At 39.1% G+C, this 14,448-nt stretch overlaps 2 protein-coding genes and 1 long non-coding RNA gene across 4 annotated transcripts in view; 1 reads left to right on the top strand and 2 right to left on the bottom strand.

Annotated features, from left to right (window-relative positions):
• Positions 1 to 6,063, top strand: part of prpsap1 (phosphoribosyl pyrophosphate synthetase-associated protein 1) — a 7,991-nt gene extending 1,928 nt beyond the window's left edge. Inside the window, exons 4-11 of one of the 2 annotated variants that reach the window (XM_054607144.1) lie at positions 1 to 116; positions 291 to 406; positions 527 to 582; positions 806 to 951; positions 1,863 to 1,904; positions 4,174 to 4,244; positions 4,845 to 4,991; positions 5,615 to 6,063. The exon at positions 1 to 116 is cut by the window's left edge and continues 57 nt beyond it. In XM_054607144.1, the coding sequence (XP_054463119.1) occupies positions 1 to 116; positions 291 to 406; positions 527 to 582; positions 806 to 951; positions 1,863 to 1,904; positions 4,174 to 4,244; positions 4,845 to 4,991; positions 5,615 to 5,773 (853 nt within the window). In that variant the 3' untranslated portion in view covers positions 5,774 to 6,063. The remainder of the gene's footprint in view (positions 117 to 290; positions 407 to 526; positions 583 to 805; positions 952 to 1,862; positions 1,905 to 4,173; positions 4,245 to 4,844; positions 4,992 to 5,614) is intronic. The other variant, XM_054607145.1, reaches the window with a different exon arrangement.
• Positions 4,543 to 8,902, bottom strand: LOC129098163 (uncharacterized). The gene is made up of 4 exons (XR_008531589.1): positions 8,783 to 8,902; positions 6,057 to 6,121; positions 5,592 to 5,759; positions 4,543 to 4,892 (listed from the first exon to the last, which is right to left on the bottom strand). It is a non-coding gene; the product is annotated as an uncharacterized LOC129098163 (long non-coding RNA).
• Positions 8,903 to 9,904: 1,002 nt separating this feature from the next.
• Positions 9,905 to 11,256, bottom strand: rasd4 (rasd family member 4). The gene has a single exon (XM_054608107.1). It carries the CDS (start codon positions 11,154 to 11,156, stop codon positions 10,530 to 10,532), a length of 627 nt encoding a protein of 208 aa, XP_054464082.1. The 5' UTR covers positions 11,157 to 11,256; the 3' UTR covers positions 9,905 to 10,529.
• Positions 11,257 to 14,448: the final 3,192 nt, after the last annotated feature.

Below are 14,448 nucleotides of genomic sequence, written 5' to 3'. Positions count from 1 at the left end.
TTGTGCAAAGAACATCATCGGAGTCATTCCTTACTTTCCCTACAGCAAACAGTGCAAGATGAGAAAGAGGGGCTCAATAGTGAGCAAGTTGTTAGCTTCAATGCTAGCGAAAGCAGGTAACAAGAACAACATGAATCTCAACTTTCTGATTTGTATGCCTGTCTCTTTATCCGCCGCCATCAGTGGTGTTGTGTTTGCAGGGATTTATTTGATTTGTTGACTCAGAGAATCTTATTGTTGACAGTGAAATACCTTGTTTACATGCTAATATTCTGCCTTCTTCCCCAAAGGAATAACGCACATCATCACCATGGACTTGCACCAGAAGGAAATCCAGGGTTTCTTCAGCTTTCCAGTGGACAACTTGCGTGCCTCCCCTTTCTTGATTCAGTACATCCAAGAAGAGGTGATAAGCTCATTGGATTGTCTAATATGTGTGTTTAAGTGTAGGCGTTGATAACTCCACCTACTAACCAAATCAGTCCGACATAAACATTGACATTTGTTCTTTTCTTCGTCCTGTCAGATTCCTGATTACAGAAATGCCATCATTGTGGCAAAGTCCCCGTCAGCAGCTAAGAGGTAACTGATGCATATTAAATAAACACATTTCACCCTTTTTCTAACTCTCTAAAATTACATTTTATTGTTGAAATTGAAAGCAGTGTAGTTGTTGTTGTCAGAACTATTCAATCATGCCAATATATATCTATTTTTTTACACAGATGCAGTATGTCATTTGCAGTTAATGTGACTAAATATGTGTAAATACGCATGTTTTCTCTGTTTGTTTGTTTGTTTCTAGGGCTCAGTCGTATGCAGAACGCCTGCGTTTGGGTCTGGCTGTGATTCACGGCGAGGCTCAGTGTTCAGAGTCTGACATGGCAGATGGAAGACACTCGCCACCATGTGTACGCAACACCACCGGACACACAGGACTGGAGCTTCCTTGTAAGAACACCCATTCTTGTAGAGCGCTGTTTATTTCTTTTTTTGTTGCAGATTAATTGGTTGATAGATTACAGTAAACATATCCCTTTTTAATTGTTTCTCACAGTTGGATTCCCTTTTATTTGTCACACCATGATCAAATCCAGCCAGTTATTTCTAATGATTTCTGCCAGTTTAACTCCTCAGAGCTTCAAGTTTATGATACTTCACCGCATTCATATTATAAATCCTGCCAACAACCCGATACAGCTTTTGTTTGTGCTAACCTGTTTCGAGCTGATGGTTTTGCTGTCTCTCACTCGTAACATCAACCATACTTCCAAGAAATTGATTTCCTGTGTCACTGCATGTTTTAATTACAAAGATACACCACATCTACTCATGCTGCATCCTCCGCAAGCTGCAACTCCTAACATGGAAAGAGTGACATGCTTAAAAATCATAGTCCAATGCTTATTTTTTTTGGCACATGCCGTTATTTAAATTTGGTGAGAAATACCAACGTGACTCTTCAGAATAGTTTATGAACATATTTGCAGTGTTTATTCCTGGTTAGGCCATTTCAATGGTTCAGTCTGATAAAATATGGAATGATTGTGTCATTGGCAAATGACTCCGACGTATTTGCGTCTAGTATTCATTTAATTATTCAGTAAAAATATTTATCTTCTTACTTGTGTTTCTATTCACACCCTTGACTTAAAAAATCCTCCTATGGAAAAACAACTTTCTTATGAATTGCTTCAAAAAGAATAATAAGTTTTAACATAACCAGTCTGATTTCCTGCTGTGAAACATTTAAACTTTCTGTCAACCTAGTGAGAGGATTTTCCAAGTCTTGGCATCATGTGTTTGTCATGTCAAATATTTGTGCATTTTGTGTTAACGTGGTGTTTATTTGTTGGTAATAGCAGGCAAACAAGCAGCTCCGTTCCCTGGCATAGAGCTCCCAAGTACGACCGTAAACATAACTTACATCTGACTATGAAATGATTCCTCTTCAAATGGTTCCTCAATTGGTGCATGTGTAAAAAGGGTTTGTGTTGCATCTTGTGGAAATGCAGTCTGGATTCTTGAGGGGGAGCTTTTGTGAACAAATTGTTTGTTTAGCGCACAGATCGTTTTCATTCACCAAACATTCTCAATCAGCGCCTGGACAGTGCGCTCCACACTCTCTGCTGTCTGCATGGCATGTTGAATTGAAATAACCAGCTCACATGTTTACTGCACCTTTCTACGATTTCAGACAGTTGTTCTACAAGATGGCCAAACTCCTCTTTGTTTTGTTGTGTTCTGATTTTATTTTGAAATCCATGAATCAAACCAAAACCATGCCAAACATTTTTTTGTTTTGGTTTATTTTTTTTTAACCTAAATATCTGGACTCATCTTGCCAATCAACACATGGTGCACCTTTAATACACCCACTATTTAAATCCTGTTTAACCTTTGATCCTAACTGCATGTGATGAGAACAACAAAGCATGCTTCTGAAACCTAATCTAACGGAGGGAAGAAGAACCATAACTATGGGATTGTTGGAATATTTTAGCATAGAATGTAAATCAAATCAAAGTTTCAGTTTGATTCTTCAGTGATGATAGTTATAACAATAACATTTAATGAATTCTTAACCTTTTTTTTTGTTGTTGAAGCATTTTAAGCTTTTCATATCTATCAGGATTTGATGAATATAATTTTATCTTAAACTAATTTCATGATATCTGACCAAACATTTCTCAGGTATCTTGTTACAGTATTTCAGCAAGCTTTAAAAACATATTTTTGAGAAGTGTGTGTGCGTGTGCGTGTGCGTGTGCGTGTGCGTGTGCGTGTGTGTGTGTGTGCGTGTGCGCGCGTGTGTGTGTGTCCTGCTAACAACATGGCTTTTGATGTTTTTTGGTTAATAGAGATAACAGTGAGTGTGGCACTGCCAGGTTTTCTGATGCTGTGGGACTCACGGTATTCAGCAGTGTGTTCTGCAAGGCATGCTCCTCCTGTCTCTGCTTCTTTATACGTGTTTCCTTCACAGCCGGCTTGACTGGCTGATTGTTTACCAGTTGATTGTTTCCTTAAACCCTTTGAATAACTACATTTACATGCACAACAAAACTTTAAATGCTGCTGCTTTTAAAAAAAAATGACTAAAATTGTATTTAAGGGGTCATTTAATCCCAGTTTAATTTCAGTTCGAGCAATTTATTTTAGTTAAAGGATACACATTCATATTATTAAATCTTCCACAAGGTGGAGAATGTTCATGTTGTCTTCCACATGTATCTAGTCGGGACAGTTTATGTCCCTCTAGCAAAATGAAGAGTTGCATGGTCTTATTTTAAGCAACTGAAACACATGACACCAGATTGTTTACAGCTTTAAAGTGACTTTTAGGGTCGGATATGATTGTATTGATAGATTTATGTACCCTGTATTATGATGATGGACAGCCACCTGGTTCAGACGTACTCACAATGACAAATGAAGTTATGTAGATATGAACAATGACGTCATATCTTGTTTGTCGTGTGACATTGGTCTAAAAGGTGCAGCTTGCGTCTCCTGATGCATCTCTTGTGATTGGCATGTGAGATGCAGTCGGAGTCTTGTGTGCATGTAAAAGTAGTCGCTGGCAGCGTTGATGTTCGACTGAGGACTGATCCCAGAACATTGATAAGTGTGTTTGATGAAACCCTCATCAGTGCTTGTCAGCCACTGTTGTGCTGTGTGACACAAGACCGTCTGGTCCACTTTGGTTCATATGCAGCCTGCTGCCATATGCCCGACCCCGACCCCGACCCGGGCCTGAGGCTGTGTGTGTCCAGGCCGTGATACGCTGCCTTCTGATTGGGTATCCTGGGCAGAAAACCCTGTCATTTGATTTTGCATGGCATGTGCTGTACTAAGTTTGGCATTTCAGTGAAACCTCTTAGGGGTAGGTGGGGTACAATGGGGGGAAATAATTGAAACTGTTGATTGCCATTTTGAATTTATTACAGCATTGTGTTAATCTAAAAATAATTTCTACAAATCATTTACATAATCCAATAACGGACCCAATAATTCAGGGTGCAGATTTGCCTCAATCGCAAAAACTATTCCTCAAAACATTCTCTCAACTCATTTTACCCAATCTACTGAGATTTACTTTCGTTTAGATGAAACACAGTACACATCACCTTCCCGGAGTTCTCTCTCGGTAACAAGTTCTGCTTTCCTTTTCAGTGATGATGGCCAAAGAGAAACCCCCCATAACTGTAGTCGGAGACGTGGGAGGGAGGATTGCCATCATTGTGGTAAGATTCTGTGGTAACTCTCTTTCTGTAGTCCTCGTGGTCGCCCCGTCGTTGTCGGCTGCTCTGCCATCTTGTGATCATAACTCTTTCATAGTTCTCATTTATGGCGTTTTTTTTGAAGAATTTCAAGTTGTTTGCACCACAAGTAGTACATTAATCATTCACTACTACTGTAAAGGCCTCTCACCACCTTCACTAGGGGGTTAAGAAATATAACTTGGGACAAATGTGAACTTAACTATTCATGCTTATTGAGTTACATTTTTGCACTTAAAGAATTAATGACACCTTCTTCCTGTTTAATATAAGAACGTTTAATTCACAGGCAATAAAACATACAGATAATCCATCAGTGAAAACAGCCTCGTGTGTTCTGATATGAGCAGTCGCTTATGTTGGTTTACAATTCATTTTCATGTAAAACTTCAAGTTCACTGACTTGATGTTTTGGTATTTCTTGTTTCCCCCATCATTCTTATTAATGGCCACAATAGTGTTCATATGTCCCCGTCATTATCCGTATCTATTTCATGACACTGTAAGTCAGCCAACTGATCAGAGACACCATGACAGAGAAAATGACCTTTTTTCTTCTTCCAGGATGACATCATAGATGATGTCGGAGACTTTGTTGCAGCTGCTGAGATCCTGAAAGAGAGAGGAGCCTATAAGATCTACATCATGGCCACGCACGGCTTACTGTCTGCCGACGCTCCACGCCTCATCGAGGAGTCAGCCATTGATGAGGTGACGCACACCTCAAAGTGTTGCTTTCAATGATGAGTGTTCAAGTTTAATCAGTAAAAGGAGTTTTTGTTGAGTTTGAATAAAAAAAACACGTCTGATTCATACTGTAAAATATCCACATGGAAGCTAAAGAAAATGCCAAACTGAACTGAACAGCAGATAATGTTCCTTTAGCTCTAATCTGTTCTTTATTAACACGAAGTAAAAGATGATACTTCCTCCTAACAGAAGAGTTTTCAGCTGCATTGTTATCTTATGGAGTGAAATCAGCTATAACTAGAAAGGATCGTTATATTGCAGTTGTATTTCTGCAATTTTTTTTGTTTCAATTTTCAGTTCCTCCTAACTGTCTCGTGTTCAGATAACAATCAGTATCGTCACCTTTTCTTTGCTTGCTGGATTCAAAAGTTGTAACATTTTCATCTTAAGCCATCTCAGATTTGAATTCTGTAAACTAAACCATGAGCAGCACTGAGAGTTCAGAGGAAAGAAAAGAGTAAACGTGTAGTATTTATACAACAGTAGTTGGTGTCACTGTGCCATTATAAACTCTTCAGCCCAACAAAAAACTGCACACGTCTCATTAAGTCTAAACCCAACCTCTGTGATTATCCGTCCCTCAGGTGGTGGTGACCAACACGGTCCCCCACGAAGTACAGAAGCTGCAGTGTCCCAAAATCAAGACTGTGGACGTCAGCATGATTCTAGCTGAGGCCATCCGCCGCATCCACAACGGAGAGTCCATGGCTTACTTGTTCCGCAACATCACTGTGGACGATTAAAGAGTCACAGAGGGAGAGGTGGGTGAGGTGGGAGAGGTGGGTGAGGTGGGAGTGACAGTGACTGACGACGGGTGAACTAATGCCATGTTCCATGTGTTTGTGTCAGGATGTATCCCAATTCATTGAAAGAAGTAAAAACAGGAGGAATTATCCAAAGTTATTTAAGTGAATCAAAAGGTGTAAAAAAAAAAAAAAAAAAAAAAAAAAAAGATTATTACTGAGAACTGAATATCTTGTTCTTTTTGAGAAGAGATGATAAAATATGAAACGAATGAATTGTCACCTTTTGATGCATTCTGTCATATTTCGAAGCCACTCCTCGTCTCGCTGCTTTTGCTGCTTTTCCAACTTGAACAAAAAGATGCTTTGTATTAAAAGAAAAAAGTGATTTTGTCATACACTGCGGTACCTCATAACTAATGACTGAGCTTCAGCTGCAAAAGAGAAGAGAAACACGTCTCTAGTAACGGGACTAGATGCTTTACCAACCTTTTTTCAAAGGCTCTTACTGGCGCTCATCATCGGACTGTGAGTCTTTGCATTTAATGGGGTGTGTTGTTTCTAACCACAAAGACAACTGTGGACAAACTCCTGCTTAATGATGACAAACTTTTTTTTTTTTCATCCCATTTGTGGGAATGTTTGTTAAAATGTCCTATATGACACAATAAGGTTCTCAACAGCTGTAGAAATGAATGCATCATGATTGTATATTGTTTATATATTAGGGGGTCAGTTCAACAAAATCTAGTAATTATCCTCGAGGACGGTTTTGTTTTAATGCTGCTGTTTTGAGAAATCTGCTTCTGAGGTTCCTGCTGTTAACAAAGTACAGTTGAGTTTAATTTATGATGCTCAAATTATCAATATGCCACGTTTGGAAAAAGTCAAATGTGGGGCTCAAATAATATAAAATGGTTATAACTCAACAACATTCACAACAGAAATGAAGTTCCGTGGTTAACGTTTACTGTAGCACTAACTGGGAGATGTTTGATTTCTTTTTTTCATTATTACTATTATTATTTGGATGGACTGACCCTTTAATATTCTCTATCTCTCTCTAGCAATAGACTGAACATACCTATTCTAACAAAGTGCTTATTTAAAAATTGCTGATGGTGTAAACTGATTGCATATGAATTGCATTAAAAAAACCAAAAGGACCATCGTTGTTGTAGCCAATTAACTCCGAACTATAAAGACTAAACTTTTTTTCTAATTAGTCAGTGGATTTCCTTAATCTAAGTGCTTCAGTTGACCTCCGGCTGGGTTCCCCTCAGCATCACAGTACTGTTGTTATCTGCTGATGGGACTGAAAGGCTGCTTCTGTACTTTTGTGCTGGAAACTTAATTCTCCCAGTTGGAGGTTAGCAACAATAATCCACATCATATAACCTTTTTAGATGTTCTCAATCTGAATTTCTTTATTTTTTGCGCCTCTGATTTTGAGTTTTGGACAGTTTGGCTCATGTATTGAGTTCATTACAGCAACCAACGTTGGATCCTTGAACCCTGAACGTTACACCAGCACTTGAACGTACCTGATAAGTGGACTTTAAATTTGATCCTTGCTTTAGGTGCATCACAAGATGGGACATGTACACAATAATATAAATTATGTATTTTATAAAGCGTAATATAATTAGCGAAAACCCCAGTATGTTCTTGATGTTTATCTACAAATTGATGTTGTAATTTCCCATAAAATTGTGATTTAAACAAACGCACCTTTTTGCTCCCTTAGTAAATTTCAAAGTGATGCTTAAGAGGAAATTGGTGTATTTTCTACACTGATTGAGCCTTTTGCTCAGGGAAATATACTTAATAAGCTAGTGCACAAATATTTGTTCTTGTGTTTTTGATGTCTTCCATTCAGCGGTACTGGACGTCTTTGCTTTTTACCGTATCTCTTTGTTTTGGAGTCTAGATTTCTCCTGAGCTAGATGCCCACGCTGGTGTTGTGTTGGTGCAGAGTTGGAGGTTGTCGGTATCACGTGCTGTTGCTATGCAGGCTCCAGTGTTAGCTGTCCTTAGTGTACTTCATCAGGTCTTCTCTGTGTTTGCTTGTCACTGATGTTGAGGACATTTGATTTAGACACTAACACCGTTCTGTGTAGCTCGACGGCGTTCGTCAATGTGTATTAAAATAAAACCCGTTGCCTCTTGCTGTGCCTCGTCTCTACCAAATAAGGAACTATATAACAGGTAGTAAACGAAAAAGAAAAAGTTTGCATCTCCTTACTATGAAGTCAGATGTTATTAGGCTGTAGTTTGGAATAGGGATATTGTCTTTCTCTCTTTAAATAACTTATTAAATCGAAGATATATTGCAATAAAGTGACGGAAGACAACTGAATTTAAAATCTTCACACATTATTTTTAATTGTATTTCTATCAAACATTGATTTAGATTAGGAAATGTAAGATTTCACAAAGATTAACTGTCAACATGTTCTATTTGGTTGCAGAAAAAATTGTTTGTTGGTTACGATATAGGAAAAGTAAAAACGAAAAGTAATGCAGCTATGAGTCCAATCATTTTCAGATCATTTCCTCTTCATGTTTGCTGCACTGAATCAAATTTTCATTCGCAAACCTTGTTGGTTTAAGCTTTCTTTATGCAGATATTTGATGAACAAAGCTGAAACGGTAATAAAAGTAAAATGTTACTCATAAAAGAAAATACCAAAAAGGTATATGAGAAGGCCTACCTTTTGAGTTTGACATTCAGTACTGCTGTAAATCATCGTAAATCAAAATGATGTAGTGACAGTCAGAGATCTTATACTTGTTCAAAACGTCTCAGGTACATTTACATCACTGAGGAGCTTTGACCAAGTCTAGGAGCAGAGACAAACCCAGAAACACTCCTTTAAATGAAGCTTCAGTCCGTCTCTGAAACCAACCTGTCGACTACCTTTCTGCATTACATCAGAGAGAGTTATGGGAATGGTTTTCATTTCCTCAAGCCTGTCTCTGCCTGTGAATAAAAAGTTGAGTTCAAACCTGAGCTGTAAAAAGATGATCTTCCTCTCCCCGTCCGTCCGTCTGTGTGTGTAGAAATGTCAGGTTTGTGTTCTGCTGTGGACCGACTGAAGACGGCAGTTTAAACGGGACACAAAGAGGAACCAGAGATCTGATTATCACAGGTCACTTCCTCGTCTGATTCTGGAGAAACAATGCACCTTGTATCTGAACGCTTTTGGAAAGAGGAAGCATACCTTTTTTTTTTGTGTCTCCCTCTCTGGGCCTGTGTGGCCTTCTAAGCGTATGGGGAATTTTGTTACCAGCTCAAATGAAGAGCTCTTAAATGTACATAGAAATGTCATTTTACAGTCACAAATTAACTGATTCATTTAACCGGTTTAATGGCAGGTGGAAAGTATGTTATTTTCATAAATTCTAAGTACTTTAAAGTGAATATTTTCAAGTAACTCGTATAACAAAACGCAGCGTCTTCAGCAGTGCTTTTAGTTACTGTATAGAGTTACATAAAGCCTGTGTTATTTTAACTATCTCGTATTCTAGCAGTCACTGGAGACGGAAGTTATGAAAGCATATTTTAATTTCCTTGGTTCCCTTGTTATCTCATTTGTCACATTGTTTGACGAGACCTGCTTCCTCATATTGACTTACAGAGAACGTCCATCAAATCTGTGTTTGTAGTTATTGACCACCAGGGGGCGATACAACACACGACAGAGACATCGAGGAGTTGATCGTGTGCACGTGTTAGACCAAGGCAATAAATTCATAATTTACTATATTTTTACCAGGATTGGACACTTATTATAAATACAGCTTTCAAGGGTTTATTTCGGTAATAAACAAAATATTTATGTGAGCTTTATTTTGTTTTTTAGTTTGGGCTGTTATAGCTTTGTATAGCCTTTACACACTTACACACACACACACACACACACACACACACACACACACACACACACACACTCACACTCACACTCCTTTTGGTCTGCTCAGAAAAAAAATAACCTGCAAAAACAAATTGAATTAATATTTAGAGTGGAGGAGATAAGCATCATGTGACTGGAGGTTTTATTTATAATTTATCTTCAAATAAGCACTAAATAAGATGCTTTTATTGTGAAAAGAAAACACCATTTAAATTCTCACACTACAAAATATGATTTATTAGTCAGATACAAAGAGACAGAAAACGACAGTAAGTATGCATTTCATAATATCAGTTACAGCACAGGCTGCACAATAACTCCCAACATGATGTTTGATGTGCTGCTATCAGAACACTTTTCTTTTTGTAAACACACTTTTGCACAAATACCCATCACTTCACAATAATTTCACATCTTAAACACCTAAACATTAAACCTGACGTATACATTTGGGTGTAAACTGAACTTATGACATAACGCTGCTTCGTCACCATTTATTCAACATCATTTTAAACCTTCACGGTACGCAGTGTCTGTGCACTGTTTCATGATTTTCAGAGTTCAGACGGTTGTTCAGCCACATTGCTTCATGTCTGTGAGGTGGCATCTCTCTTCATGGTGACATGCCCGTCCTCACTGTAGCATCGTTACACCTGCAGTGCTTTCAAGCCTGATAGATAGTTAACAGGCTCAGTGTGTCATTAGAGTCTTAACACTATTAACACTGTCTCTTGGGATGAAGCTCCACACCAACAGAGCCCCTTTGAGGATTGTTTTGGCAGCTTTCTCGCCGTCTTTTCTTTTTCTTCTTCTGTTGCCCTCTGAGTGTCTCCACATCACTATGCGATGAGGCAGCTCTTGGTCTTGTTCATAGGAGGTCGTTTGGCACTCTCCTTGGGGAAGGTTTCCCGTCTCCGGTACGACGGCGGGCTGAGCCGGCTGGGCAGGTTGGCCTGCTGGAGCAGCTCTCTGAAGGCCTCCAGCACGTTGACGTTGTCTTTGGCGGAGGACTCCAGGAAGCTGTGGTTCCAGTCCAGCTCCACCGTGGACAGCACGTCCTTGCTGGACACCTGGCGCTCGTTGTGGCGGTCTATCTTGTTGCCTATCACCACGATGGGCGTGAACTTGTCCTCTTTGACCTCCAGGATCTCGTCTCGCAGGCTCTTGACCGTCACCAGGGATTCGGGGTCATCCACGGCGTAGACCAGGGCGAAGGCGTCGCTGCTCTGGATGGAGAGCTTGCGCATGGCGGGGAAGGAGTAGCTGCCACTGGTGTCCATGATGTTGATGGTCACCTTGACTCCCGCCACCTCGTACTCCTTCCTGTGGAGCTCCTCCACCGTGCGCCGGTGCTTGGGCTCAAAGGTGTCTTTGAGGAAGCGTTGGATGAGAGCCGTCTTCCCAACTCCAGCCGCTCCCAAGAACACCAGACGCACCTCTGTCTTCTCCTTCACCTCAAAAGACATGTTCTCCTCTCTTTTCCTGTGGCTCGTTGTCAGAGAACGTTTTCTGTGTCAGTGATGGAGCTGGATGTAGTTTCTGTTGAAGATGGTGATGACAGCAGATGCATGTGAGCCTGTCAAGGCTGCACTCTGAATTTATGTTCACACATCACCTGCCCCCTTTCTGCTCTCAGCCAATCAGGAGAGGGCAGTGTCTCCCGCTGCACTGAGCTTGCAGCAGCCAATCACAGACACTCGTGCAAATCAAGAGTAAGAGTGAAAAATATGGATGGCAGAAGTGATTTTACTGAGTTTGCAATGCAGACTGCCATAACTCAATCATCCACGAATCATTTATCTCACACTTTTGTCAATGATTTATGTTGCTTGTAAATCACAGTTACAGGTAATAGTTCATTAAATGTGCCGATGTTGTAAAACATGCTGTAATATTGATTTAGTTAAAGATTTTTAAAGGAACTACAGTGAAGCATTTGTTTGACTTGATTTGGTTATTGGTTAATTTTTTTAATTCAGAATATGCTGTAGACCCATATCAGGAAAATGTAATGTCCACTGAAGAAATATAAAAAAACAATTAATAAAAAGAAAAAAGAGGCTTAGACACAGAAAAAATGATACTGTTATTTTACTTTTAAAATATTGCTCATTTGTGTTCCTGACTCGTGGACTACGGCGACCCTGTGCCGTCTAATGTGACCTGCAGTCCATATTCCAGCTACTATTGAGAAAGAAATCTAGTATGAAAGACATTTTAAACTTTATTAAGGTGCAATTATGACCCCTAGTGCTACGCAGGGAGGTGACAAGATGATTTAACTGAGAAAGAGAGAGCGATGGAGACGGGACACCAGATAAAGCCGAATAAACTGCCACAGAGTGAGAAACGGAAGAATTGGATTCAACAAACTGCTTTTATCCAACAAGATGCAGAGATTGAACAGAGCAACAGCACTCAGTTAAACTTCCCATCTGCCTTTCAGATCAGTCAGGTGAAACAATACAATTTCCAGATGTAAATAAGTTTGATGTTTCTTGGCTAAAATAAATAAATTTAAGTCAGGTAGTAAAATAATCATAGAAATATCTTAGACCTAAAGATCTTTTATACTAATGTACGTCAACTCAAGATTGAATTATTACTATTCGTTACATATCTTGATATTTATGCATTATGATTTATTAAATCTTCTACCAGAAGCAACACCTCACTTTTACAGTTTAATAAAAAAGAGAGAGAATCGTTCAGTCAGTTTGAATGACATAAATCCTCTTGCAGTCATCGTTAAAAGGTCATATTTGTCGAGCAGTGCTCAGCGGACTGCCCAGCCAAAAACAATATGCCAATCATTTTCTGTTGATGTCCAAAATATAATGATGTTTTTGATCCCAGTGAGACTGCTCACTTTTGACAGGGGGAGATGCAGTGTAGTCACTTTAGACCATTAATGCTTATGGTACTACACTCTGCATGAGGTTAAACGCTAACTAAAACACCTGTTTTTGATATATTTTGAATTTATTTGAATGTACAAACGTGTTGCTTGCAGGCTGAGCTTTGCTCTTTTTGTATAAATATACATGTGTCAGTGGATATTTCTCCAGCACTTGCTCTTTTATTGCATTCGGTACAAATGATCACTAAGGGTGATGTCTCCTTGTCGTCTGACGCTCTGCTCACTGGTCGAGGACTGAGGATGTGGACAGATGTTCTGTTCCTCTCCAAAAAAGGAGCGTTTAATATCGTTGTCTTCATTATTGTGCTGCCAGGATTCAAAGGTCGACTGTCTGGGAAGCTTCATGGTTTGCATTCAATTCAGAAAAAGTTGGAAGGTTAAATGATAATACGGCTGTGACTGTCCTGCAGAGAGCTCTCACATGCTCTCTGCGCCCAGACTTTGTCACTTGTTGCTAAGATACCACCGAAGCCATTACCCGAGCTGAAAGGGATTTATGGGTAGAAATGTGCACCTTATTAGTGCTGTCATTCATCACTGACCAACTGTTCAGTTTGGAGAATGGTAATGGGATATAAAGCACGCTTTATATACATATATGGTATTTTCGTGACCTGGGGATGCAATGCACAGAACCGAGAGACTGGTATACCAAAAATATAGATTTTTATTGACAATTCATGGAATAAAATACTTCAACAGGAGGCCTTAATGCAGCTCATAATGAAGGAGGGATGGGGTGAAATATACAATCAAAACATAAATCAAGTCAATAAATGATCAAGCAAAGACAATAAACAATGTGGGGCTAAACTGCACCATCAGGGAGGTCCGTGTAGTTATTCGTAAAATAGAAAATTGTCACAAAATATGCAGGTAAAAAATGAAAAAAACAACACTGCACACGACCCAAATCAAATCAAATGTACCTAATCACAGCATTCTAAGGTGCCTCAAACCACACAATACAATGCACATGCAAGATGGCACAAGAAAGATAAAACAGAAAATAGCACATTCAATTGATTAGTTAAAAGTTACACTAACATATAATAAGTCGGGGAAAACAGTGGTTGGCTACTCAAGTGTCTGTTAAAACAATTAAAGTAACAAGAACACATGAATATACAAAGAAAACTTTAAAAGAAAAACATTTTACAAAATAATGTAAAAGTAAAAATCCCCACATTTAGAATCACGGCCATATAGTTTTAATGTAGCTATTTCAAAAGTTGTTCTTGTCCCTCTGGTAAACAATTTGTGTCTATGTCTACATGTGAGTTCCTCTTGGCTTGTTCAGGTCAGATTGCACTGTGTCTGTGCCATGATTATATATGTAACCGGATTACATACCTGTGTGTGGTCGTTTTTCTATATAGATGTGTGCAAATCTCATTTTCTGTTCAGAAAACTAACATTTTCCAGGAAATGCAGCAGAGATTTGTTTGTTTGTCCTTGAAAATAAATGTCAGCTTATATCACAATTCAAGCACGTTTCCTGATGTAACCGTTATGTGCTGCATTTCATAAGCTCCCAACAAAGGACTCTGGGATGTTAAATCTGGCCTCCTTGACCTCTTTTTCAGAAATCAGCTCCCTTATGTGGCTGAAAACAATGTTGATGAGAGCTGTGAGACTCAACCAAAACATGAACGTTGCAGGGTTATAAAACCCAAAAGAAATAGTCTGAAATGAGGGAAAGTGTGTGTGGACCCCTTTAGCGTCACACAAAGTCATTTAATTGTTCATGTAGAAAAAATGATTTGTACAGCTTGAAATTAAATGAAAACTAAATGTGAAAATGTCCAAAAAAGGGCCTAATGGAGTCTCCCATGTAA

This window comes from Anoplopoma fimbria, chromosome 11 (genome assembly GCF_027596085.1).
Source record: "Anoplopoma fimbria isolate UVic2021 breed Golden Eagle Sablefish chromosome 11, Afim_UVic_2022, whole genome shotgun sequence".
Taxonomy (NCBI): Eukaryota; Metazoa; Chordata; class Actinopteri; order Perciformes; family Anoplopomatidae; genus Anoplopoma; species Anoplopoma fimbria.
This window is presented reverse-complemented; position numbering and strand designations above follow the sequence as displayed.